The sequence below is a fragment of the Dermacentor variabilis genome, chromosome 7, assembly GCF_050947875.1.
Source record: "Dermacentor variabilis isolate Ectoservices chromosome 7, ASM5094787v1, whole genome shotgun sequence".
NCBI classification, from domain to species: Eukaryota; Metazoa; Arthropoda; class Arachnida; order Ixodida; family Ixodidae; genus Dermacentor; species Dermacentor variabilis.
In genome coordinates, this window is record NC_134574.1 from 129311692 (window position 1) to 129335822 (window position 24131).

General features: G+C 48.7%; 3 protein-coding genes across 8 annotated transcripts in view; 1 reads left to right on the forward strand and 2 right to left on the reverse strand.

Annotated features, from left to right (window-relative positions):
- The window catches only part of Brf (Brf RNA polymerase III subunit), a 58602-nt gene that overhangs the window by 18581 nt on the left and 15890 nt on the right, over positions 1-24131 (reverse strand). For all 3 annotated transcript variants that reach the window (XM_075699280.1, XM_075699277.1, XM_075699278.1), the window contains exons 6-10: positions 5621-5864; positions 4747-4843; positions 4174-4324; positions 760-1083; positions 191-252 (exon numbers count right to left, since the gene is read on the reverse strand). In XM_075699280.1, coding sequence (XP_075555395.1) covers positions 191-252; positions 760-1083; positions 4174-4324; positions 4747-4843; positions 5621-5864 — 878 coding nt within the window. The remainder of the gene's footprint in view (positions 1-190; positions 253-759; positions 1084-4173; positions 4325-4746; positions 4844-5620; positions 5865-24131) is intronic.
- Positions 9279-12869, reverse strand: Sf3a1 (splicing factor 3a subunit 1). Its single transcript, XM_075699259.1, has 2 exons — positions 11164-12869; positions 9279-10574 (listed from the first exon to the last, which is right to left on the reverse strand). The coding sequence occupies exons 1-2, from the start codon at positions 12754-12756 to the stop codon at positions 9627-9629; spliced, it is 2541 nt and encodes an 846-aa protein (XP_075555374.1). The 5' UTR covers positions 12757-12869; the 3' UTR covers positions 9279-9626.
- lute (BTB/POZ domain containing protein 3 lute) lies at positions 13370-23590 on the forward strand. Of its 4 annotated transcripts, none has more exons than XM_075699261.1 (3): positions 13370-13769; positions 17213-17744; positions 18228-23590. In XM_075699261.1, the coding sequence occupies exons 1-3, from the start codon at positions 13694-13696 to the stop codon at positions 19285-19287; spliced, it is 1668 nt and encodes a 555-aa protein (XP_075555376.1). In that variant the 5' UTR covers positions 13370-13693; the 3' UTR covers positions 19288-23590. The 4 variants fall into 4 exon arrangements, with proteins under 4 accessions (XP_075555376.1, XP_075555377.1, XP_075555378.1 ...); XM_075699262.1 differs by having other exon boundaries at positions 17216-17744; XM_075699263.1 differs by lacking the exon at positions 13370-13769 and adding an exon at positions 14461-15347.

Below are 24131 nucleotides of genomic sequence, written 5' to 3' on the forward strand. Positions count from 1 at the left end.
AATCTGTGGCAAAATGCATTGACGTGCCAATTAACACTTATCAGAAGCGTGGAAGATAAGGTGCAGAAGAGTATTAAAGTGGAACATCAATGAGTTTTATACAGGATACAAAACAGAGGCCTCTAGGCTCCGTTTCATTTCATGTTATTCCTCCGTAATATACAAAAGGCCAACTGTAAGAGAAGCTCACCGCATCAAGTTCCTCATCATCCAATCCTTCTAAGTCCAGGACACCGGATTCTGCCGTCGTTTCTACAATGAAAAAGATGTGAGAGTGTAAGGCTAAAGTGTTCTTGCAAAATTGGTGTTGAACAGTGTTTCAGCAATCAATACAGGCTTACCCTTCAGCAGCGGTCAGTGTGATGGCTGAATATCTCTCTAACAATTTTCACATATACTACCAAGTACTAATACTGCTACTGCTACTATTGCTACTGCTATTTGTTAAAATTTGGTATTGTATCAAGCTTAACGTGTTCTTTCTATACCATTCATGTTGTTGCGCTGCCGAATTAAAATAACCAAGTATCCATGTGTAACTTCGTGATTTATGATGGGCTGATTGTAACTCATGTACAAATAATCTGATCCTTTCTTTTTCCCATGGTAATGTACTTTACTGATAATTGGGTGTCTTCGTGCACTGCAACAAAGATGCTAGCAAAATTCTGTCAAAAGCAGTTTGCAGCACCTTTCGACCTGCGAACACTTCCAGAATGTCTCGGGACAAATAAGCGAATGAACTGAACTGGCACCCACCAACACAGTCTCTGACCCGCATGCACTCCTCGATGCTTTCCTTCAGCCCCAAGGTGGCGGCAGTCGGTCGTAAAGAGGTGACGATACCGCTCTGCTCCCTGGGCTTCTCTGTGTCAACGCACTTGACTTCGTCCGGGTCAGAGTCGTCGGGCTCTTGCCGTAGCGCTAACCGCTCGGTGAGCGAGTCCTCCACGGCCGATCCTGATGCAGCGGAGTCCTCGTTGCTCTGCTGGGAATCGTTCAGGCATGCACTGATGGTCTCCATGGTGTTTCCCACGATGAACTCATTTGATATTCGGTTTTCCTCTTCCTCGCTCAACCGCTCTGAATGAAAGCAAAAACAAAGTCCACTTTAGTCAGAGGAAGGGCCTGTACAGCAACATAGCAGAGCCCAGGCTGCCAAATGCTCAAGTTTTTGCAGCAAGCGCCCAAACAATGAAGTCGCAGTGGTGTAACTATGTTTTCGTTTGGCCAAGATATCCTGCATATGTGCTTCCCGGGGTGTTAGAAGAGCTGAGTGTTAAAGGACTCCTCAATGTGTAAAGTGACCAGAAGCTTCTCCATCTGCACTAGCCTGCTCCAGCAAGCTCTGTTGCATCTCACTTATCTTGTCGTTTCACTAGATGGCACCCGCATCTGTTTGAATTTTCACTGCTAACAAACAAACTCGCCCTTCATTCAGATATGATTGGACATGCTTCTCACAGGCTTGGAACCACTCAAGATGAGTCAACAACGAATAAAGTAAACTAATGAAGTGAAGCATAGAAAATTGCTCCAGCTGGCTGAACAAAATGTGCCTCAACTAAAGGCAAAACCATTGACTAATTCTTCCCAATTCCCCCCACAAAAAATTAGGTGGCTGACACTGAACAATTTCATGCCTTCCCTGCAACCTTCAACTGCTCACATGCCAACCAATCAACAGCACACTTGTTTGACATTTCACTGTGTTTGTCTCTGTTCACAGGAATCACAGATAAACATTTGATAAGCTTTTCATTTATGAATGAACTTTTTATTTCATGATCAGCATTTCACATGATAAGCTTATTCTTTGATAAACATTTTCCATCGTCCTAAACACAAGGTACAGGGAAAGATGATTGGACACACAATGTCTGCAGTCTCTGCTACTGCCCTGCCAATTTCAATTTATCTTCAAATGCATTTGTATGAAGCAGAATGTATATTTAGGGCCTGTAATTAAAAAAAAAACTTTGCTAAAGATCAGTAAGCTTAAGAAAAAAATAGAAGCACAAAGTTTACAAATCCGTAATTCTGCACAAGAAACAGACATCGCAGTTCTGTAAACTGCATTCATAACAGCATCTAAGGCTAACATGCTTGATACATGAATTATATGAATCTGTCACATTGTGTACGAGGGTCTTGCAAAAGTCCAAACTTTTGCAAAGTCCAATTGCACGCGTACGTTTTCCTGGTTAGTAAGTTTTTCTCGCGTTTTTTTCCCAAAACATATGAACGAGATTCTACTGTATAACAATATTTATGCGCTGATAAATTTTATTTGTAATAGTTGACAATTATTATAACAGGGTAGCACAAAAAAAAAAGAAAGAAAGAGGGGACAGACATCAAAAACATTTTAAATTGGACAGAAGAAGTCCGATCTACTTATAACATTGCCCATTTTAACAGTACTCATATGTAACAATGAGCAGCGGTGACCCCTTGAACTTTTGTGTGTTCTATGGTAGAATAAACCGCTTAGCACAACGTTACAATGCTGCAATATTGGTTATAATAATCCAATCTCGCTATTGAATGTCTGAACCGAAAAGAGACAAAAAGCGAAATCTTAGAGAAAAAAAAAAGGAAAGAAAAAAGAAGAAGAATCAAATTGCTGCTTCCCTGCGCGCTTTTACTGTGCTGCCAGCCTCTCTCCCATGCCCCTTCCACCCCTCTGAGACATGAGTCGACTGCACCGACAGCACTGACTTCCACTGGCAAGGGCAGTCGTTGGCGCTGTGAGCTTGTGCTTCGGAGGGGTGGAAGGGAGACGGGAGAGAGGCGTGCAAGATGGGAGAAATGGCGAGGGCATCTAGGATTTAGTGTTCCTGTTTATTTTGGTGCCAACACCTAGTATCCAGGTTTAATTGTTATAACCAGTAATGCAGCATGGTGCCATGGCTGCTCATTGTTACTGAGCAAATTATCCCTTGCTGGCTTCTTTCTCTGCTACGAACTAGAAGCTTGAAGATTTAACTTATGTAATTCAATGTGAATCTGCATTGTTATATCATATGCCACAGCTCGCTCCACCACCAGCCCAATAGTAATTACTTGAAGCAAAAGAAAAGTTAACTATGCTGCTGTCATGGCACAAAAGCCTAGCCCACCCTTCGCAGACACAGGCATTCTCAGTAATTAACTCTCTCTTAAGGCTTTTCAATCCCTCATCACTCTGCCATGCAGAGTAGCATGTAGGCAAATTTACGCATGCCAGCAGTAGTGCTTGCCATGTAAGCTCTTCTGGCGAAGGTCAGACATGACCAGACACTGCGGCACTTTCAACGAGCACTACATTCTACTGCATGCATTTTTAGTGTCCTGCTCCTTTTTTTTTGGTCGCTTTCATTTGTGATCGTCGACCAGATGTGATCGTATTGTCTGATGGTGTACATGTATCAAATAATGTAAACGATACTTTTGTCGCCAAATAGACTTCACAAAACCTTTCATTTCACTTTTTAGAAATTGTACATATTCAATATTTGATTCCCATATTCAACTGTTCTTTTTTCTCAAATAATCGTATTTGATTCAATTTGAGGTTTTTGATAGTCGAGCACTCTCATCAATTTTTACTGTTCCGCTATACTCAGTACGCCCTGGTGGTCAAAATGAATCCGGCGTCCCCAACTATAGCATGCCTCAGAATCAAATCGTGGTTTTGGCACGCAAAGCCCTAGAATTCAATTCAATACTCAGTATGGATGACAACAAGGTAACGCAGAAAGAGACAGCATAGGAATGGATGCATCGCACACTCTTGCGACGACGTTGCCTATGACGACCATCTTTACGTGTATGGCCGTTGTAGCTACGCAACATTGAACTTTATTGATATTCATGTAAAAAGGATTGTTTACTTTCTCACATGTGCCAGAGAGCCCATTTCTTCCCACTCTGACAAAACTTGCACGTGCGCCATGCAAACAAGTTGATCGTATTGAACAGCATGTCACCTACAGTTTGAGATGAAGTTTACTGTGCCGAACCGGTTCGTGGACCAGTTCAGGGTTGTGTACACCGTTAATTCTATATAGCCAAACCGGAATGAAATCGGAGCACACACTGAACCTGAACCGGCACTCATTTATAACCAGTTTAGCCAAAGTGCAATTTCATTGCAGTTTGCTCTTAAGGAACTGTGAATGGTGGCCTCACCTCTGGCATGCGATGCAAAACGTCCGCGAACCTTTCGCCGCCGGTCCTCCAACTCGGCCTCAATCTTCTTTTGCAGCTGGGAGATCTCTTCGGACACCTTCTCAAGGCGGCCCTGTTCCTCCAATATCTGCTTCTGCTTCTTGCGTGCTGCCTGCGCGGTGTCACGAGATGACAGGATGTCAATCTATGTCAGTCTTCCCCCTAGGAAATCTACTTCCTTTACGAGGAAAGCATTCGATGTAGCGCTAACAGCACATGGACATTAAGGAGGAACAGGACAGGCACATTCAATGTTTTCGTGCGGAAATACCGCCAAGCCCAAATCACAACTTAAATCCCTTATGACAGCTCACTGTCCTTATAGCCAACAGTAACCCTTTCAGGTATAGGAAAACAAACACCGAAAGCGCCTTCCAGAGGCTATAGTGGCCAACCACAGATGTCCTGCACTTAAGGATTCATGCCTCCATATACTGCACCTAAAACCATAAAAAATTGTGCCTCACAGCAGGATTTACAAAGACAACAGCAGAAGTAGGAGCAAAAAACATAAGGGGGCATGCTCGGCCTTGCCTTGAAGCAGGGAGGGTCTTGCTCTTCTTCTAGGTCGATCGTCATGAACTCGTCGAGGGTCAGTTTGCTTGACGGCGTCTCTCCAAACTCAGTTAACCTGCACGACAAAGCACTTTCCTCGGCACCCCTGTCTACAGTGCAATGTTACACATGGCAAAGCAAGAGATGCCAAATATTAGGCCTGTATGGCATCATGTCCCAATTTGGCAATGCACACATTTCAAAACAGCGTGCAACTGCCCCTTTAGCTGCAAGGCCATTTTCTAACACTACACAGTACTCTACGCTTGCATACGAACCTTCTGATATCACTATTTTTAAATTTTTTACAAGTGCACTACTACTGTTCATGGGATGGCAAATTCTTTTTGCGTGTGTGTGTGAGAGAGCTTTTCTTTTAAGCATAAGATTACTGCATGAAAGGTGAAAGGTAAAAGCAACAAAATGGTGCAAAAAAGGCAAGACAAAACGAGATTGCCAGTGCATAAGTTGATTAGACAGGAGCCTTCAGGCCACAAAGAAGCACCTCAATAAGCTTGCAGAAACTGCCTTAAACAGATCTCATTGGCGTTAATATATATTCGTGGTGTTACCAAGAGTTGAAAATGACCTGATGGTGCATAAGAGTAACGACGATGTAGTCAGAGATTAAAAAAGCAAGTGCACCGTTTCTAGACTTGTTTCACTACAGCGAACAATAGCCAAGATGCAGCACAGAGCCGTTCCTGCATTCATCGTGCCCTCCTTTCGAAACTGCATTCCACAGGAAAATAAATGACTTTGAGGAAGCCATTACCATGTAATGGGGTAGAGGCGAGTGCATGCAATGTGAACGCAATCTATTCATCCTGCCAAACTGGGTCGGGGTCCTCACCTTTTGCGAATGGTGGTCTCGCACACCTTGACGATGCGCACCAGGTCGCGAATGGTGCGGTTGAAGTCGTGCAACCGGGAGGCGACAAGGAGCGCGGCACCGCACAGCCCCGACGGCCGACGACCCGTGTGCATCCAGTCCCGCTTCATGCGCTGCACCATGCGCAGTGCCGTCATGGACACCTCGTGCGTCTTGTCTCCGAACTCCAAGTGGTGGGCGAAACGAGTAATGTACAGGCACGGGTCTGCGTGCAAGCAGTATGGGACAAAACATAGTTCACTCGGCAAGTGTTGCATTTCGCGCTTTCTCGTTTTGTGTGCGTGAAGTGCTTTCATTGGTGTTCATTATGAGTATGGTGGCGCGAGAGAAGATGAGGACAAAGAAAGAAACAGGACGGGTGTCCTCCTTGTCCTCGTCTTGTCTTGCGCTACCGTACCCAGGCTGAAACATTACTAACCCAGTTGTGAGTTGTATTGATTCATGTTATTATATGAAGCACCACTGTCACACAGCATTTGCCATATGACGGCGTACCTACCATACTGTGATATGGCATGTGCCGGGCAAGCACTGTGCAGACAAAAAAGAACAAGGAGTGTTAAGGACTATGGCGCGTCATGCATAACATTCCACCTAGCTAAACACCTACAACACATCAGACGATGCAACGAACGAGCCCAATATTACAAATACTTGGCCCAACCAAGATTCCAAGTAAATTTGCAAGCACTAAACTTTACAAAATGGAAAGACGTGTAATACAAACATAATGCGACATACGTTTCTAATTTTATATGTGAGCATGATTACTTACAAACTCTGGCTGTACGAAAATCGCAAAAGTTGTCCTCATGAAAATTAGCTCGGAGTATATGGCCATAACAGCGTAATGAAAATCAAGCAGGTGGTGAGCGTAAACAAAGTCACCCGAAGAACATGCGGCAAAGCACTGCCTTGATAGCCGTAAAAATATGCACTGGTTGCCGGTGTGCAATTCCGTGACATTTGGCACTTTTGGGACTTGCGAGTCAAACCGAGGTATACATTTTGCATGCCAAAACACCCAATATATCCAATTGTTATCACTTGGCTCTGTCCTCACTTTCAAGATGAGTTAAATATTCTTACTGAGCACACTACCAAATAATTTGCAGTCCCGATAGATGAATAACCTCCTTCTTCTATTCATCACTGTATTTTCCCACATATAACCTGCCACCGCGTGTAACCCGCGCACCTCCAAATACAGCAGACCCCCCCCCCCCCCCCCCCAAATACTGATATCCGTGCATATAGCCCGTGGCAATAACTGCATACAACAACACTCAAATCTTTTCAAAAAATGTCTCTATTCGCAAATGCACGACTCGTCCACTCCGTATATTTGGCCAGTGGCTCCGTTTCCCTTTTCTGTGGCGATGTTGACAAAGCTGGATTCATACCATGAATATGATCACCGATGAATCAGTAATGTGACATGTGTTGTGAATCAGGCCGTTACACAGCTAGCATTCACATGGCGTGCGGAAGAAGCAGTTCTCGCATTGCTAACGTCTATGGATCAAACGCGATCGAGCGTCGAGCCAAAAATAGCAACATTCGGTGATTTGGCTCTCCACCATATCACGAAGCGTTTCACAAGGCGACGCATAATCACGTAATATGCTATCAGCAAGTTCAAATTCCAATTTGCTTCGGCACCGTGTGCACTATTGATCATGGAAGCAGTAGTAGTGGTAGTAGTAGTAAACTTTATTTATAAAAAAATTGTGGCAATACCCATCTCACAACAACTGTCGACAGTTATGCGTTAGCAATGAATCAATATATCCCACACAACGCAAACATGGAAACTGTGTGCGAGACGTGTACTGCAGTGTAATTTTGCTTTCACACTTCTTCTCTCGCGCTTCTTGGCACGCTGCGCCAGCTAGTGGCACTGCCAATAAGTCTGCGTGTGGCCTCAACAAGTGTGGCATGCCAGTGCCTGCAAACACTTGCTTGCTGAACACTCAGTGGCACACACTCAGTGGCAGACACTCAGTGACCCAAGTTGTTGAGACATTCATTGAAGGGCAGCGCATACGCAGTGCATTCATGGTGCAGCTCACAAAGGCGTTGGCATGAAAGGCACTCATTGAAAAAGCGGCACTTACTCAGTGCATTTGTGGCGCAACCTGCAACTGCATCAGGTTGCTATCCTTGAGGAGCCTCCGATACGTGTTCGATTACGCTCAACATAGGATAAATTTTCGTCATTGTAGACAGTCACTTTCTCAGTGGCATGTACCTAGCTGCCTGGGCAAGCGTCAAAGACTTTGAATGATGAGCAGCACAAACCGACTGGCACTTACCCAGTGCTCAAAGTTGGCGTCCAAGTTTCCTGTGCATCATGAAACTCTTTACAGGTAGAGATGCTGGGCGGCTGCTACGTGAATGTCCTTAGATCACAAACTCGCACGTTCGTTGGACAATGTTCACAGGCCTTGGCGTGCCCCATTGGCCAACGTACAAGCGCATTTTTCAAATTGCTGTTGGCATAGTCTGGCTTTGTGCTAAGTTGCACAAAGCCCGACTATGCCAAATCTCGAACATGGTGTATGCCATGGTGGAAGGAACAAGGTTTTTGCCTTTCCTTCCTATATGGCTGGTGTGGTAGGGGACTGTGCGCACAAAGGCCACTACCACATAGAGCCACACAACACCGTGTGGGTTCCATCTACTGGGTAGGGGGCACAAGTCCCAGTAGATGTAGTCGCACATGTTGCCATGAATTACTGTGGCCAGGCTGCCCAATGTTCAGAAACTGTCCTGCATAAGGGGTAATGCGATTCAACCTGCTCAATGCGCCAGTCACGTGTTGAGGCATCTTGCCAGCATTATGGTGGAATTCTGCACCGAGCAAAATTGCCATTCAGTGACATTTGACGAGATTGTGCACCCCGCTAGACTGCGACGACATGGAGCGAGTTGTTAAGAAACAGTCTCTCCTTTTCAGCATCTTCTAGGGGCGTTCCATGGATATTATCAAACTGGCAAACTAAAACAAGTTCTAGCTGCAGACATCGAGACATAGCTGAAGTTACCGCTGTCTAAAATTATGTGCAGGGCTGGCAAGGAAGACCATGTGTGGGGCAAGAACAAAAGCCTCCAAATTGGTCGCCTGTGACAACCACCGTCCTTCGCAGCATAAAACCCAAACGGAGCATACTTCACAGCCACTGTTGTCAACACCCAGAGAAGTTTTGAGTGGCGCCATCTTGCAGATAGCTGCAGGTGATGCGGTATACTGGACTCTGTTGCCATGCTACGCACACTTCCATGCTTTGTCAGAGCTGTTTCGCAAGGCAGAATGTGCCCTAAGCATCATAAGCAAGCAGGCTCTGATGTGTTGAGGTAGATAAAGGTGCAGAATCCTGCTGCATAACATTTGACAGCAAATTTGACTGCAAATAACAATAATAATAAAAAAAACTATGTTGTCTCTGTGATATGTTCTTTAAAAAAAAGATGCCTTTATTTTTTCTAGTGTATGAAACTCAGTGAAATGCAGCAACGCTAAAGATGAACCAAGGGTAGAGATAGGCACACCACACAAAGCTTACACAAAGAAAATTTAAACAGGGCACCACTATAGCAACAAAAGAGGGCAAGGGTACTTATTTTCAGACAGACAACTGTCTTTGTTTTATTTCATCATGCCATTCATTTGGACATCCCCGCAGCATCCGCATTCCAACATCATCACTCAACTGATAAAACGGTTCGAGATTACTTTACAAATGAGTAAAATAAAGAGGGAGAGATAGAGAAAAAGAAACAGAAAAAGAAAACGGGCTCTGTTCCCTCACTGGTTCTTTCATCCACCCCGCTTCTCAGCTGCAGCAAAATGTTGGCATTCTGGCCAAGATGAAAGTAGGCCAGCACGTTGGAATCCCTTACGGCCACCCCTGATGCCTTGGAACAGCAAAGGCAAAACATGGAACGTTTCATCTCGCTGCCTCTGCTACTTTTTTCTGCCACCACGCTCCTTGACTTGAAGCATAATGGTCGCATTCGGGCCAAGGTTGTAGTAGGCTAACGTGTTCGAGTCCTTGACGAACATCCCCTCGTACTGGAGCTTCTGCTTTCCAGGTGGCATGCCCAGCTCCTCGTGCAGCTTCGCTTTCAGCACCGACACCGTGTCTGTCAGCGGCAGAGTTAAGGTCAGAACCTGGCCATTCAGCTTCCATTCCACTTTCTCCTGTGCCCCCGGCACCTGAACCCGCACTGTGACGGGGCCCTTGTTCTTCGCCAGGAATTCCGCCTCAGGAATCAGGTTCTCCTCCGTCTTGCTCTTCTTGCTCGGTGGTTCGTCATCCGGTGGCAGGCTTGGAGGCATCTCCGGTGGCAGTGGCGCCATTGGTGGGGGCATTGGCGCAAATGCCATCGGTGGATGACTTCCCGGTGGCATGCCTAGCATGCCTGGTGGTGGCCGCAGGTGTGCAGACATCAGGATGCTCTGTGGTGCAGCCATCATCGGACGTGGCGGTGTTGGTACAGGCGGGTGTGCGATGACAGGTGCCATCTGAGTCCGCAGGGCCGCCGGTGGAAGCAACGTTGACGATGCCGTTGACTTTGGTGGTGGCGCCTGCGGGGGCGGCGGTGGCTTTGGTGGCGGCTGCTTCGGTGCGCTCACCGGCGGGGCAGCCGAAACGGGCGGCGGAGGCAAGGGTGGGAGGTTGGACGGCGGAAGTGGTGGCTGCATTTGATGTTGATGGTGGGAGCCATGCTGCTGGGAGCCATGCTGCTGGGAGCCATGCTGCGGCTTGGCTGGGCCAATCCGTTCTTTCTCCTCATCGGGCAGAAGACCTTTTATCTTGTGGATCTGCTGAATCTGCTCTTCGATGGTGATGTTTGCACGGGCGGCACGTGTGGCCGCCTCCATGCTGGCTGTGTGGCCGTCCCAAGTCACCTGCGGGAGAGCGATTCAAAGAAGATTAGTCGCACAAGTGCGAGCAGGTCAAGGGCATCAAAACAATGTGTTTGAAAGAAACAAGGTACAACTTTAAGGATCAGCAGTGTCCAGGCAAAGAGCTGCAATGACTGTACGTTAAATACGACAAGAACGTCACTGCCAGTCAAAAGGCTGAATGCTGCAAACACTTAACAGATTGTGAAAAATCTAGTAGGACAACTGATTGGCAGTAAAGAAGGCAGAAAATTGGCAGGCCCAATAGACAAGGACTGCAGCAACCAATTTTGTAGACAATGTTCAATATGTATGGTTCAGCGCTCAGTTATGGTGTTCTGCTCTACAGCCATTTGAAACTACTCATCAGTTAGACTACCAGGCAATGCAGATTTTGTAAACGGCAAACGTTACAACTTCAAGGGCTCTTCATTGAAAGGACTGGCGTCATGCACAAGGTTTAAGTGACTAGCTGTTAAGTTTAGGAAGGTTCTTGCCTGCTCCAGTTTTATAAATAGATTTGTGCATTACATGCCCTGATCAATGGTCCTGCAAACCAGCAGCCGCGGACAAAAGAACAAAAGCTCCGTACCTTCTCCTGGGGCCGCCTGTCCTCCTCGCCGATCTTCTTGCCGATGGCCGTCTCCTCGTCGCCGAAACCGAAGATGTCCGTACGGCGCTCGGCGAACTGCTTCAGGCTGCTCTCGATGGCCGACCCGGGCGCAAACACTTCGTCCTGCTGCATCTTATCCTGGATGGCGCGGTCCCGCTGCTCCACCCAGCGCGGGTCCAGGAGCCCGATGCGCATGTGCTCCTGCATCTTGTCGGCGGGAATCTTCTCGCCCGTGATGGGCGAGATGAGGAACTGCTCCGAGGACGGCTTGGCCGGCTTGCCGCCCTTCGGGTTGTAGTCCTTGCGCACGACCACCTGCTCTGGGTTCGGAGGCAGCGGCGGCAGCTGCGGCGGCGCCTCCTTCGGCGGCTGCGGCGGCGGGCTCGGGGCCCTGGGCGGCAGGTTCGACGCCGCGGCGTTGGCGGGAGTCGTCGTCGTCGTCGTGGTCGGCGCCGCCGAGTCCTCGTCCTCCTTGTCGCTCGCCCCGCCGCCCTCCTCGTCGGACTCGACCTCCATCTCGACCTCTTCGCCCTCTTCCTCCATCCTCTGCTGGGCCAGCACGCGGGAGCCCACCTCGTCCGGAGTGGTGGGCGGCGGGAACAGGCCCTGCTCGTTGGGCTGGTAGTCGACCGTCTCGACCACGACGAAGTCGTGCCAGTCGATCTGCGCGTACTGGACCCGCTCCCGCTCGGCCTCCTCCTCTTCCCTGCGCTTCTGCGCCTCCTGCAGCTTGGTCCACTCGACGCGGTAGCGCACCTGGTCCAGGATGACCTTCGGGTCCTCGGACTCGCGCTTGAGCCGCGGCATCAGGTCCTTGCCCGGCACGAGGATCTTGGTGTACTGCTCCAGCAGCTTCATGAAGTAGTTGAAGAGGCTGTGCTGCGGCCGCAGGAAGTCGAACTGGTAGTTGCGCTGCTCGCGGTTCATCAGGTTGGTCAGGAACTGGCGCCCGTTGCGCGCGACGAACTGCGCCGTCAGCTTGACGATGTCCAGGTCGATCGCCGAGATCGACGGCGGGTCGGCGACGAACTCGAAATCCGGCGGCGGCTCCTTGGGCACGATGGGCTGTTCGACGATCTTCGAGATCTCCTGCTTGCCGGGTGCCCCGCCGGACTGTTGCTGCTGCTGCTGCGAGCCGGGCTTCGTCGGGGTCGGGACGATCGCCAACTCGGGCTGGATCTTGCCCTCCTTGGCTTCCTTGACCTTGTGCTGGTAGTAGGCATTATACGGGTCGCCAGAGTTCAAGAAGTTGAACTTGGAGTTGTTGATCTCGTTCTGTCGGATGCGAGCCTCGAACTCGGGCCCGTTCCGCGCCACGAACGCGGCGGTTTTGTCGACGATGTTTCGAAGCTCCGGCGGCGGGTAGATGATACCGATGGTCGGTTTAGGAGGGGCAGGCGGCGGCGGTGGCGGCGGCTGTGGTTGTTCGGGGGCTGGCGCGGCCTGTTCTTTCGGCGGCATCGCGGAGTCGGCGGCTGCGGTCTCCGACGCCGTCGACGACGACGCGTCCTCCTTGGGCGCCGGCTCCTCCACCGGAGGGAGCACGGCGGCGTCCTCCACGGTGGGCGGCATGATTTTTCGAGCTTAGCTCGCCTTTCACGCCGTTATTTTTCAACTCACGCGCACCAAATACAACATACGCTCCGACAAATGGCGTCGTCAAAATTGTTTTTTACGGCGAAGTAGACGTTTGCCTGTCCCACATTGCAGCAGCGTGAGTGGTAAGCAGCGCCACCCCGTAGCCACAGACACAGTGGAGCATGAAGTAAGGGCAGTTGCATAACAGAGATAAACGATTCGGACGCTAGCCTTCCGAGTGCAGGGGGCAAAAATACATGTGCGTTTCATTCGACCCCCCCCCTCACCACATAATCACAATGCTCCTGCACATCCGCTCCATACCCATTTCAGAGGCACGGGTACCCTTATTTCTCTACCACGGTTATTTTCCCACAGAGAAAATACGCCGTGGCCGCAGTTTCGCAGCATACTTTCCTACAAAAACTTATTTCGATATCACAACCCACAAAACTCCACACCAAGGAAAGTCGCAGAATAAAAATCCGCGAGAAATATGGCACCACACATGGGAGGCTAGCGGGCGAGGAGGGTAGTAGCGCACGGAGAGGATATGGGCGCGCTGCATTGTGGGTTTTTCGTGTTGGTTCTGGTTTTGGGGCAAGCATCGAGCGGGTGACGGAGGGAGAGGGGCGCACCGAGCGGTGCGCGCAAATGAAAATATAATAAAGAAAAAAAAAGGGCACAGCGACAACGGCCGCAACAACGCAGACAGCGAACGAAGGGGCCCCGCTGCTGTGTGCACGGAAAAAACAAAACCAGCTCGACAACACCGCTAGCCCGCTCCCCGCCGCCCTCCTCTCGACGTCAAAGCCTCTGGCATCGGCCGCGAGACGACGTCCGTTCCCATGGATCTACCTGATCGCTGAAGAGAAACGCGGGTCCTCCCAGCTCACGACGCGAGAAAAAAACCGCGTCGTCGAGCCGAGAAATGTCGGCAAGGGCAACGCGACGACGTGAAGAGTCCAACAACAGCGTCACGACGGCAAAACAGTGGACCTTCTACGGTGAGCGCAGCGGCTGCTAACACTCGTGCCGCGTACACCCTCGGTGGCGTCTCTTTTTAGCATTCCCTTTTTCCTTGCTGCTTCGCTCGGAGACTCCACGACTTTGGACATCGGAAGATTGAGTACATTATTGTAGGCGCGCAGAAGGCGCCATTTATCATAACTCATTTTATCTTCGTCGATCCAGTTCTTTTGAGGCAGTGCTTTTACATTCTGAAATCCCCATCCAAATGGCGGCGCGTTCAGGAAAAAAAGAACAGTTCGACAGGTCTCAGTAATTTGCCTCCGGGGACGCGTTCGAGGCACCTTCGCAAAAAGAGCGACAAGCGTTTCACGCAAACACATCCGCGTGTTTACTTGCAGTGTATCCGTACTCGAACGTATACAGTACACGCAGGGATTGAGCTGCAATCTTTCCGTATCGCCCGCACTGTGACGGCACCTCTGCTCAGATTTCTTTAGAAAACAAATGCGGACGCACGAACGTAGATGTTTGAAGCGTCGGGTACGCGATCCGTCAAATTGCGCTACGTGCAAACGGCTCCGTAGAAACGGCGCCTTCTCGATTCGTTTGCGAAAGTTGACGGGCGAAAATGTAATACAATGCAGTGCAGATGCGCCACTGCCGAACGTTGTGCGGGGGGGGGGGGGGGGAGCGATGGACGGCGCTGGGCGATCTCTTGCGCCGCAGTAGCGGCTCTACTAACGCGCAAAGTAATTACCGGTGACACACGCCGTCTGCAGTGTCACCGACACCGCGACCACCTACGGAAGTCCCACTTCGCAACGCGCTCTCACGCGTGCGGTGACGCGACGCGCTCGGCGCCCGTCCGCGACTCATCTATTCGGTTCGCCACGCGACCTTGATCGCAAAACAACGCCCCGACCGGACGTCGTCGTCGTCGTGGGTTTGCTAAACACGACGCAACGGTGCGCGTCGTACTATATGTATTGTGCGCAGTACGTGTCTCTCTCGTAGAGGTGGCTATACGCAACGCGCCGGCAACGTCGACCGTGGTACCGCGCGAACGTGAAAAGAAACGCAGCGGCAACTGCGACTGCCCGTAGCAGACGTACTACGTTCAACTGTGGCGTCGTCTACAGCTATCTATGGAAGCTTGTTTTTTTTTGCGGGTCTCCCCACACACACACCTACGGCGGACCATTGCGATAGCAGGTGACTGTGCTCGGGCCGATATACCCGTGGAAAAGCGAACGTGCTGGGAAAGATCGCCGTGCCGCGCGCATATCAGTTCGAGTGCCTTCGTGACGTTGAAACGACGGTAGAACGAGTCCGCGAAACCTCGAAAGCGCGTGCCCTGCGAACGCCCCAGCAATTTCTTCACGCGCCAGTTTCGGTTTCGTCAGCGCGACAGAAGGTGTTCTTCTACTTTTTCAAGTGTCACGCTTCTACTTCTTCAAGTGTCACGCATATGTGTCACGCGTCTTAAGAAATTGACGTCCCCGATGTGCAAGTGAAAAAGAAAAAGAAAAGGAAAGTATACACGCGAACGCCCGGCCGGGAAGCGGAGCCTATGGTTCGTTCGAAGCGCATGTACCGCCTGCAGGAACGTCGAGGTGGGTTTTCTGGCTGCGAAGTTCTCGCATACTCAACTGTGCTGCACTAACATCGTGATTTTCAGTACTGCGGAACTGAGGGGATATTTTTGTAGTACTGACAAAATTGCTAACAGCCACAATCGAATCATTATGTACCAGCCAAACAGACGGCATATAGGTGGCCCTATATGACCACGGTGTGAAGTTAAGCCCCCCACTGAGGGTCGTGTTGTCATAATGACAAGACAATGGTTGCTTCCAATGGACTCGTAACAGCTGCCACTGTAGAATGCCTGGCAACAAAAATGCTTTCCTCTAGGCATCATATGATGCCCCAGAACGCTGATAACTTGGCGCTCTCAGTCTTTGTTTAGTTTGTACCTTATCTTTACGTAAACATGGAATGCAGTAGACATGTATTGAGCAAGGAAGACATTCAAGCGGCGCTCTCCCTACTACAATGTTTGGTAACAAATGACATATCGAACAATGCATTTCGGGCAAATAGTTTCCTTTTGAAAAATTTTGATTGTGTTGGAGACAACTATGAAACATCATTCTTGTTTGTAAGCTATATATAACTGGCATTTTTTTCTTAACACCAGTGATGCTGCAATGCGAGGAGCAATGTATTTGTTCTGTCCAACCAATAGAATATTCCTCTGCATACATATTTTGTGTGTGTGTGTGTGCTACTGGTATAACGACATACTACCAATTTGCCAGAAGCAAGTGGTACATCGAGAACCTGCATTTGCCGAGCAACATATTCTGCCACATTGTAAGCAACATAACATGCAAAGTCAGTGTCGAAAGCTTGTGGATCACAGGATCTGCGAAAATGTCGAATATCCTAGCAGTTTGTGACCATAGCAAGAACTGCCAAACAGTATGTTATTTGTATTACTAGTACAGCCTGGGAAATTGAAACACCAGGCTGCTGAAACATTCACTCAGACTTTGCAGTACGTAAGCTTGTGACACCAACTGCACATAGAAAAGCTAGTCGCAGTCACAAAAAAAAAAAAAGTTCAACTTCAGCTGCATGCACCTGCAATACATATTTACAATATGAAAGTATGATGCAGCTACCAGCTTTCCTTCACAAATTTTATTTCTCTGTATTAAAGCATCTTTAGAGTAATTTTATTTCTGATTTGCAAAAGTGTTTCAGAAAGCTGGACAGATAGCAAGATATATTTTGCACTGATACCGTAGCGACATTTTACGTTTCAGCCTATGTTGCCAATCTTTTGCAAGAAAGAAGAACAAACAGCAGTATCTTTGCTTGCACATGGTAGCTGTTTGGAGCACAGAACTAAGAATATGCACTTAGAACAGTTGCATTTACTATTTTAGGTAATTTGTACATACCAAACTGCTGCTTAATCTAAAAAGTTATATGGCAACTTTATGGATGCAGTGCTAAGCATTAGGCTACTGGATCTAAGGCATAAGCTACATTTTGTTTTTACCTGTTCTCTATAAGGATCAAACACTAACAAAGCTTTCGAGAAACAAGTCCCACGTCAGCACTGGACGGAGCTGTCCGGGGCGGCAAACAACAGCATGTTGTTCTAAGTGCCAAATCAGTGCGACAACTAGAGCATTTGATGGAATCATGGCCAGTTTGGTGCCTCAGGCATTTAATTTCGTTGAGAACAGATCTTGGACTTCACTAATGCATGCTGTCCAGCTGGTTGGTTTGGTTTCTGGGTAAAGTGTACGGCATAACCAGACAAAGACGGAGAAACACGACGACGCATACACTACAAGTTCACCTACATTGCAGAAGTGGTGGCAGGATTGGCCTGTACTGTATTACATTCTGGGTCTATAAGCATCCCTATGCACCCCCCTCTGCCCATCTCTCTTCTCACCAGCAGGCCAGCAGCCGGGCGGTGGGGCCGGCGCACAGTCACCCACCAGCCCCACGCTGCCGCCGCAGCAGCCTCCGCAGCAGTCGGTCTCCCCACCTCCGTACTCGGTGTCCCCTCCGCCTGCCTACCTGCAGTGCCCTAGCCCTCCGCCGGGACCATTACGGTCTCCGGGCGGCTCTAGCAATGGGTCCGCTTCGTCGTCGTCCGCATGCGGAGCAATCGGAGGCAGCGGAGACTCGCTGAGCGCACCACTCCGGCTCGGACCCGGGCAGACCCGGGACCCCAACTGGCAGGCGTCGCGGGCGAGCGTGCGGGAGCGCAACGCGGCCATGTTTCGCAACGAACTCATGAGCGACGTGCGGTTTGTGGTCGGGCCCAAGGGACCACTACAGCAGGTGGTGCCTGCGCACCGATATGTCCTCGCTACAGGAAGCTCGGTGTTCCATGCCATGTTCTATGGCGGACTGGCTGCACCACCTGGCCAGGACATTGAAATACCCGATGTGGAGCCAGCTGCCTTCCTCGTCCTCCTCAGGTCAGTCTTCCTGCCTTGTTGGGAGGATGACTCGCCTCACTGCTCTGGACCTTCAGGTCACGCAAAAGTAACGAAAGCCACCACAGCAGCTGAGTAACTATGGTAGCCGCATTTCAAATGCAGAGTGGTGAGCAAAGTGGCGCTGACAAGTTCAGATATATGTGTGGTCGAATCCTTAAGAGCCGTCCAACAATGGTGGCTCTCATGTAAAGAATCATTCTACCATTTGATTGATGGATCAGTCAGTCAAGCTTCTGCGGAAGTAGTATACTCATCTGAATATTTATATTGCACTATCAGAAGAAAGCTGTGAATACGCGAATTTTTGAAGAAAGTGCAGGTTTACAGCTCTTGTAGGGTTAGACAAAGTCTTGTAGTACTTGGTATTTAAACAATTAACTTTCTATATCCATGCCAAGAAATTTTCAACCCTATAACATCACTTGCTGCTTGATGTGCTTATAAGATCTATCCCTCCTGCAGGTACCTCTACTGCGATGATATCACGCTAGAGGCAGACACGGTGCTGGCCACACTGTACGCAGCCAAGAAATATCTGGTTCCCCATCTGGCCCGGGCATGTGTTGCCTACTTGGAGACCAGTCTCACCGCTCGGAACGCCTGTGTCCTTCTCAGCCAGAGCCGCCTCTTCGAAGAGCCCGTGCTGGCCCAACGATGTTGGGAGATCATCGACGCTCAAGCAGCTCTCGCCCTCTCCTCTGACGGTTTTCCCGACGTCGACAGGCCCACGCTAGAAGCCGTGTTGTCCCGCGAATCACTGAACACCCGCGAAGCAGTCATCTTCGACGCAGCCCTCGCCTGGGCTGGTGCCGAATGCAGTCGCCGTGGCATCGAACTCACCCCCGAGAACCGGCGCGAGTGTCTCGGAGATGCCCTGTACCTTGTCCGGTTCCCTTCCATGTCCCTTCAAGAGTTCGCAGACGGTGCGGCTCAGTCTGGCATCCTAACTCTCCGTGAAACTGCGGACATGTTTTTGCATTTTGCGGCGAGCCGCAAGCCTGCCGTGCCATTCCCAATCCAGGCACGCCTGGGCTTGCCGACGCGCGTCTGCCGCCGGTTCCAGTCCTGCGCCTACCGCAGCAACCAGTGGCGCTACCGGGGCCGGTGCGACAGTGTGCAGTTCTGTGCAGACCAGCGCATCTTCCTGGCTGGGTTCGGCCTCTACGGCTCGAGCAGCGGTGCGTGCGAGTACCGCTCGCGGATCGAGCTCAAGCGGGGCGGAAAGGCGCTGGCACAATGCGACACCCGCTTCCACTCGGACGGGTCTAGCAGCACCTTCCGAGTCTACTTCGACCACCCCGTCCAGATTGAGGCCGACACCTACTACACTGCCTCGGCCGTGCTGGAGGGCTCAGAGCTCAGCTACTTCGGCCAGGAAGGCATGAGCGAAGTGTCGGTGGGCAGCGTCACCTTCCAGTTCCAGAGCTCCTCGGACTCTACCAACGGCACAGGAGTACAGGGCGGGCAGATCCCAGAGCTCATCTTTTACGGAGCAGCCAATCCACCGGAATCTGCTTCGTAGCCGTGGTGGTGGTGTTCGTGGTGCGCAAGGTCGATGGGTGATTCTGCGCCTGTCCGCTTCCTCCGAGTGTGACCAAGTGACCAACGTTCTCGTGTTACACCAGACTTCCCGTCTTCGTGTTGTATCCCCAGCTGAGCGGGTGCTGTTCTCTGAAGGTGTACAGCTGAGGAGGAATGCAATTGCCCGCTTCACTCCTCCAAAGCAGGTTGATCAGTGTGCCCACGAAACACACCCTGCCAAACTCCAAGGTGCTCTGGACTCTCTCCTGAACCACTGCCTGAACGTTGTAGCACTGTTTTGCAAACCCTTAGATTGTCCCCTCGGCTAAGAGGTGCAACGTGCTACAAGAATGAGTTTGCATTGGGACCCAATTCCACAAGGATTCCTTTTACATTTAACCCGTGTGTGTGTGTTTTAATGTTGTGTTTTGTGGTAAAGGGCAGCTAACGACAGAGAAGACAGAAGCGTGGAGAAAAAAGAAATCCTCAAGGATACCAAGTTTATTTTAGGTGTTTTAATTTGGCCAACACAAGTTCCCGTCTAACCATGAGCTAGTTGATGCAATAACGATGTCGATGATCCATTTCCATTTCTTCTTTTTGCTTTACATGACGTGAAAATTGCATCACATAACGTGCGAACAAGCACTTGCCACCACTGAGTTCATCTGACTGCAAAGCTCTGCATCCAACCCATGGCTAAAGTGTGTCCTGCTCACTACTTCACTCACTAAGACTTGGAGGAACCACACTTCCTTCTAGCAGTGCTGGCTTTGAATGTCTCTGTCCAGAAATACGGAACTGTTCAAAGGCGTTCCAGTTTGTCATCTACTACATGCAGCAGCTTGTCTCTTCTGTGTAGCCGATGAAAACGCGAAGCGTTACAGGAAACTGTTGCCACCAAGTATCGCTGTTTTTGTAAAAAAAGATGTCACCGCGCGGAAGTTTCAGCTGTTCTCCACCTTTTCTTTAAACATCTCCACAGGATGTTTTCTTCACGGATGCAATTGAAAAAAAAAAAAGAATGTGCAGCTGATTTACTGTGTTTGATGCCCTGTGAGCAGCTGCGTGGGGCAATGATTGTTGTAAACAACGTACTGTGTTTCCGCCGCCACTTCGTCCCCGTTTGGCCGAGCAGCTGGGTACCATTGCAGTGTTGCCATTTTGTTTGGCAAAGCTGGTTAGATGCACGAAACAGAGCTGTTTCACCTCAACAATCACTTGGCGAGATGCCAGGTAATATTTTGTTGCATTTATCCACGTACAAAAGACTTAATGCTAGCCAAATTTTACAGATGTTGACGAGCAAAGGATAAATGCGAGAGGAAAGCCTCTCTGGGGAGGCCTCGGGCTGCCCTAAAAAGTTTTTGCGAGTGATCTGGCAACGGCTTTGTTACAGACTTTCTTTGAACCCAGCACATACTTATTCCTCGCACAATTGTAGAGAGAAGTGAGTGCGGATACTCTTAATTGCTACGTTGTGCGTTGGCAAGAAAGTCTCAACGCGTTCTCAATAAACGGCGCCCTGCTTAACCCTGTTAACGCCAGTTACATTACTCTATATACGCTGCACTCTTCGAGCGGCAGTACCCCAAAAAAATACGTCCCACCAACAAAGTAGATCCAATAACCGAGATTGTAGTACCAACAAAAACAGCTTAGCACACCCAAACATTCAAAGTACTCTGTAGAAATACCACAGTTGTTACCGTGTCCAGACCATTTGCAGCGCGCAATGCCTCGCGTGTTTGTGTTGCTAAGAACAGTGCTCAAATGAGCGCCGGCCGTTTCGACCCTGGGCGCAACGTTCGTCTCACAAGGGCCGCAGACGTTGCAGCTAGCTGTGCTTGCGACTCGCACACCGCCTTTTTGCTCACTGCCGCTTATAACCCATAGTTTCGAGTTATCCGTAACGAAATTCGTAGCTATTTTTAATAACCTTCCAAGCGTACGTATCGAGTAGGATGTAGCGCAGCTAGGACGCGGGCTTTCTACACTACTGCATGCAGTGTTTCAAGATGTCAGCTTAACCAGTTCTGCATTAATTTTCAAATCGCCAAGTATAGCGTGTACTACCGCAGAGGCCAGTAGTCACTGGCTAAAATGAAACTGCGGGGCAACTAGTGTGTTTTGCTGTGAAAAAAAAACTTATTCCAATGTTTACAAGTGTGTCCAGTGGCAAGTGATTTGCTTGCAACATCCTACACCGTCAAATGATACAGACTCGTCAAGGTCAAATGATGATGTTGCACAACTTCCGAGACGAATTTAAAACATTTTCAGTTCCCTTTCCTCTTAAGTTCAGCTCCCTTACCCCTAGCCTTTTTTAAACGCACATCTCACCCAAATAAGTGGGACATTCTCAAAGCGTGGGTGTGACAGTCCTTGCCATAACTTAGTCCTCTATTACATCATGGAGCCTGCTTTGTAATATATGATGTAGCAAACAGAAACTGAAGGCAGACCCAAAAGTTGATATTTACTAAAGACATTCACGCTACCACTACCATCCTTCTCAATGCAATAAGAAGCTAAGGTATGAAGTGATGAAATTTTTCTATCGCTATTGATGCATTTCAGGCTGCAAACTAGCATCAAATTTTACAGGTGCGAAAAAAAAAAAAAGAACGCAAAAATGTGTAGTGTCTTTGCACACACGACGCGTTTATGGCCATGGATGTCGTGAAACAGTTTTTAAATGTCCCCAGTAGCCTGGGGTATTCATACCTTCTTTTGAGTAATGCGTGCTAGTGTACGTTACTATCAAGTAGCAAAGATGGAGGGGAAAAAAAAAAAAGCTTAGACACTGTTTTCGAATGACTAACTACTTGCCCTGGACTGCAAAACACCAATTCACCTTGAGGTCGTGCACATGGGCATCTGTGTTTTGAAACGTTCAAACAGGCCAGAGACGAGTAGACCACCACAAAATGACCATTTTGTGTTTGTTTGTTTGCTTGTTCTTCTATTTGAGTGCCCGCGCAAGTTCAGTGTACAGTTACACCTTTTACATTTGCTCTCCGAACTTGTGGAGGGGTTTTAACGTGTACGGCAACAGAGTGCGCGCGAAGGTTGTGACCGTCCCTTAGTGACCAAGCGCAGTTCTGCCTTGCTCATTAGCCAAAAATGCGAGCTTTGGTTTATCCGTAACAAGGGGCACAGCGTGTTCTCTTAATAACTTCGTCTAGATGAGGAGCCCCGAAACTTTGGTACCCTTTGTAGTCACTTGCCGACTGTGCCAAGTCACAGCTGGCGCTGTTCTGTCGTGTAAATTAAAGCCATCACGGGCTGGTTTTCCTTCTGGAACAGTCTTGGGTGCTCGGAGACAGATCGGTGAAAAAAGTTAAATAACATGGCCCTCTCAAGCACGGTATCTCCATACAGAAACAAAGCTTATTTTTTAATGTTCCGGCTAGTGGTGACAAGACAAAAATAGCTTAAATGTAGTTCCGAATGTAAGCGTAACCCTCTGTTGACTGTAAACAATATCGTAAGTCACTTTAGTATGGAGAATAATGCAAAACAAGGTCATTTTAGGAGGTGCACTACTGGGTTGGATGAGAAGTTCAGCGTGATGCTCAGCATTATTTTATCAATCTATTTATTTATTTATTTGTTTGTTACATAGTGCAAACTCAAGGTCCAAGCATGCGTCGGAAGATCTTGCATCAGAGGGCCCTCTACTGGATAGTAACCGGCGCATCTACTTGTGACTAATATTTTAGTCCTTTTCGTGATGTACAAGAGGTAAACATCTGTAGATCAGTTGATTTTTTTAATTGTAGTGGCTTGTCTGATGTGACTCTAAATATTCATGCTACAGGTAAGAAATCTTTTTTTTTTTTAACGAACACTCAGTCATAATTCGCGACTTAAGGGGTTAGCAGCCGCGCTGCTGCAATGAACATGGGCATGATGAGTGCTTCACATGCCGGACCGAGCCCCTGACAACCCCCTGACAACGTGACATCTAAAACCACAATGTTCTTATTGTAAAAGGACCAGCAGCTAAAACCCTAGAAGTGAGAGAACTGCAGTGGCGATGCGGGCCGTTTCGGGGCTCCCCTCCTTTTTTACCAAACAATTCCTTGTTGACCGCCAAGCCTGATGTTCAGTGTGCGAAACGTAACAACCAAAGGTTCTTGGTGGACAACCGTGGCTCTGCCCACACCTGTTCGGCTGTCCGCGTGTTTCAACTATGCACTGTTGACTGTTTTCCCGAGTAGGACGCCCGCTGTAACGAAAAGGCCAAGGCAGAACCGTTCCAACAGAATGCAATAATAAAAGCTCTGTACAGCCTGCAAGCTCCCGTCTCTTCTTTGGTCTGCTGTTGTGAAACTTGCACGCATAACCGATAGACATTTTTCGGTTATGGACATTTCCAATGGACATTTTCCAACTTGCAGCCAAAAGCATTTTACGTGACGAAAGACGTGGCTACGAAAAATGAGGGTTCAGCAAACCAGTCACTGTGCTATAGTATATATATATATGTTGTTGTCAAACATGCATTTATATAACAGAAAAACAATAAAGCTTAAATTCACTTAATGTAGCTGAAGAAAATAATAGTTTTGTACAATTCCTTTGTGTAAGGGGAGAGACAGCCTCTGTGTTGCCAAAATTTCAGTTCCTTAATGAAGCCCAATTCTAAACACAAGAGCAATAGTGTGCTTTACTCCTTCAATGAGCAATACAGTTCTACGTGCATTCTACATGCTGACCCGCTTTTTGTTTGTTGAACTACTGCCATTGTCATAGTGCACCAGATATAGTCACATTTCCTTTGTTCTCATTTACAAGCTTTCGAAATAAGCTATATTTCGATATTCAATTTGATATTCG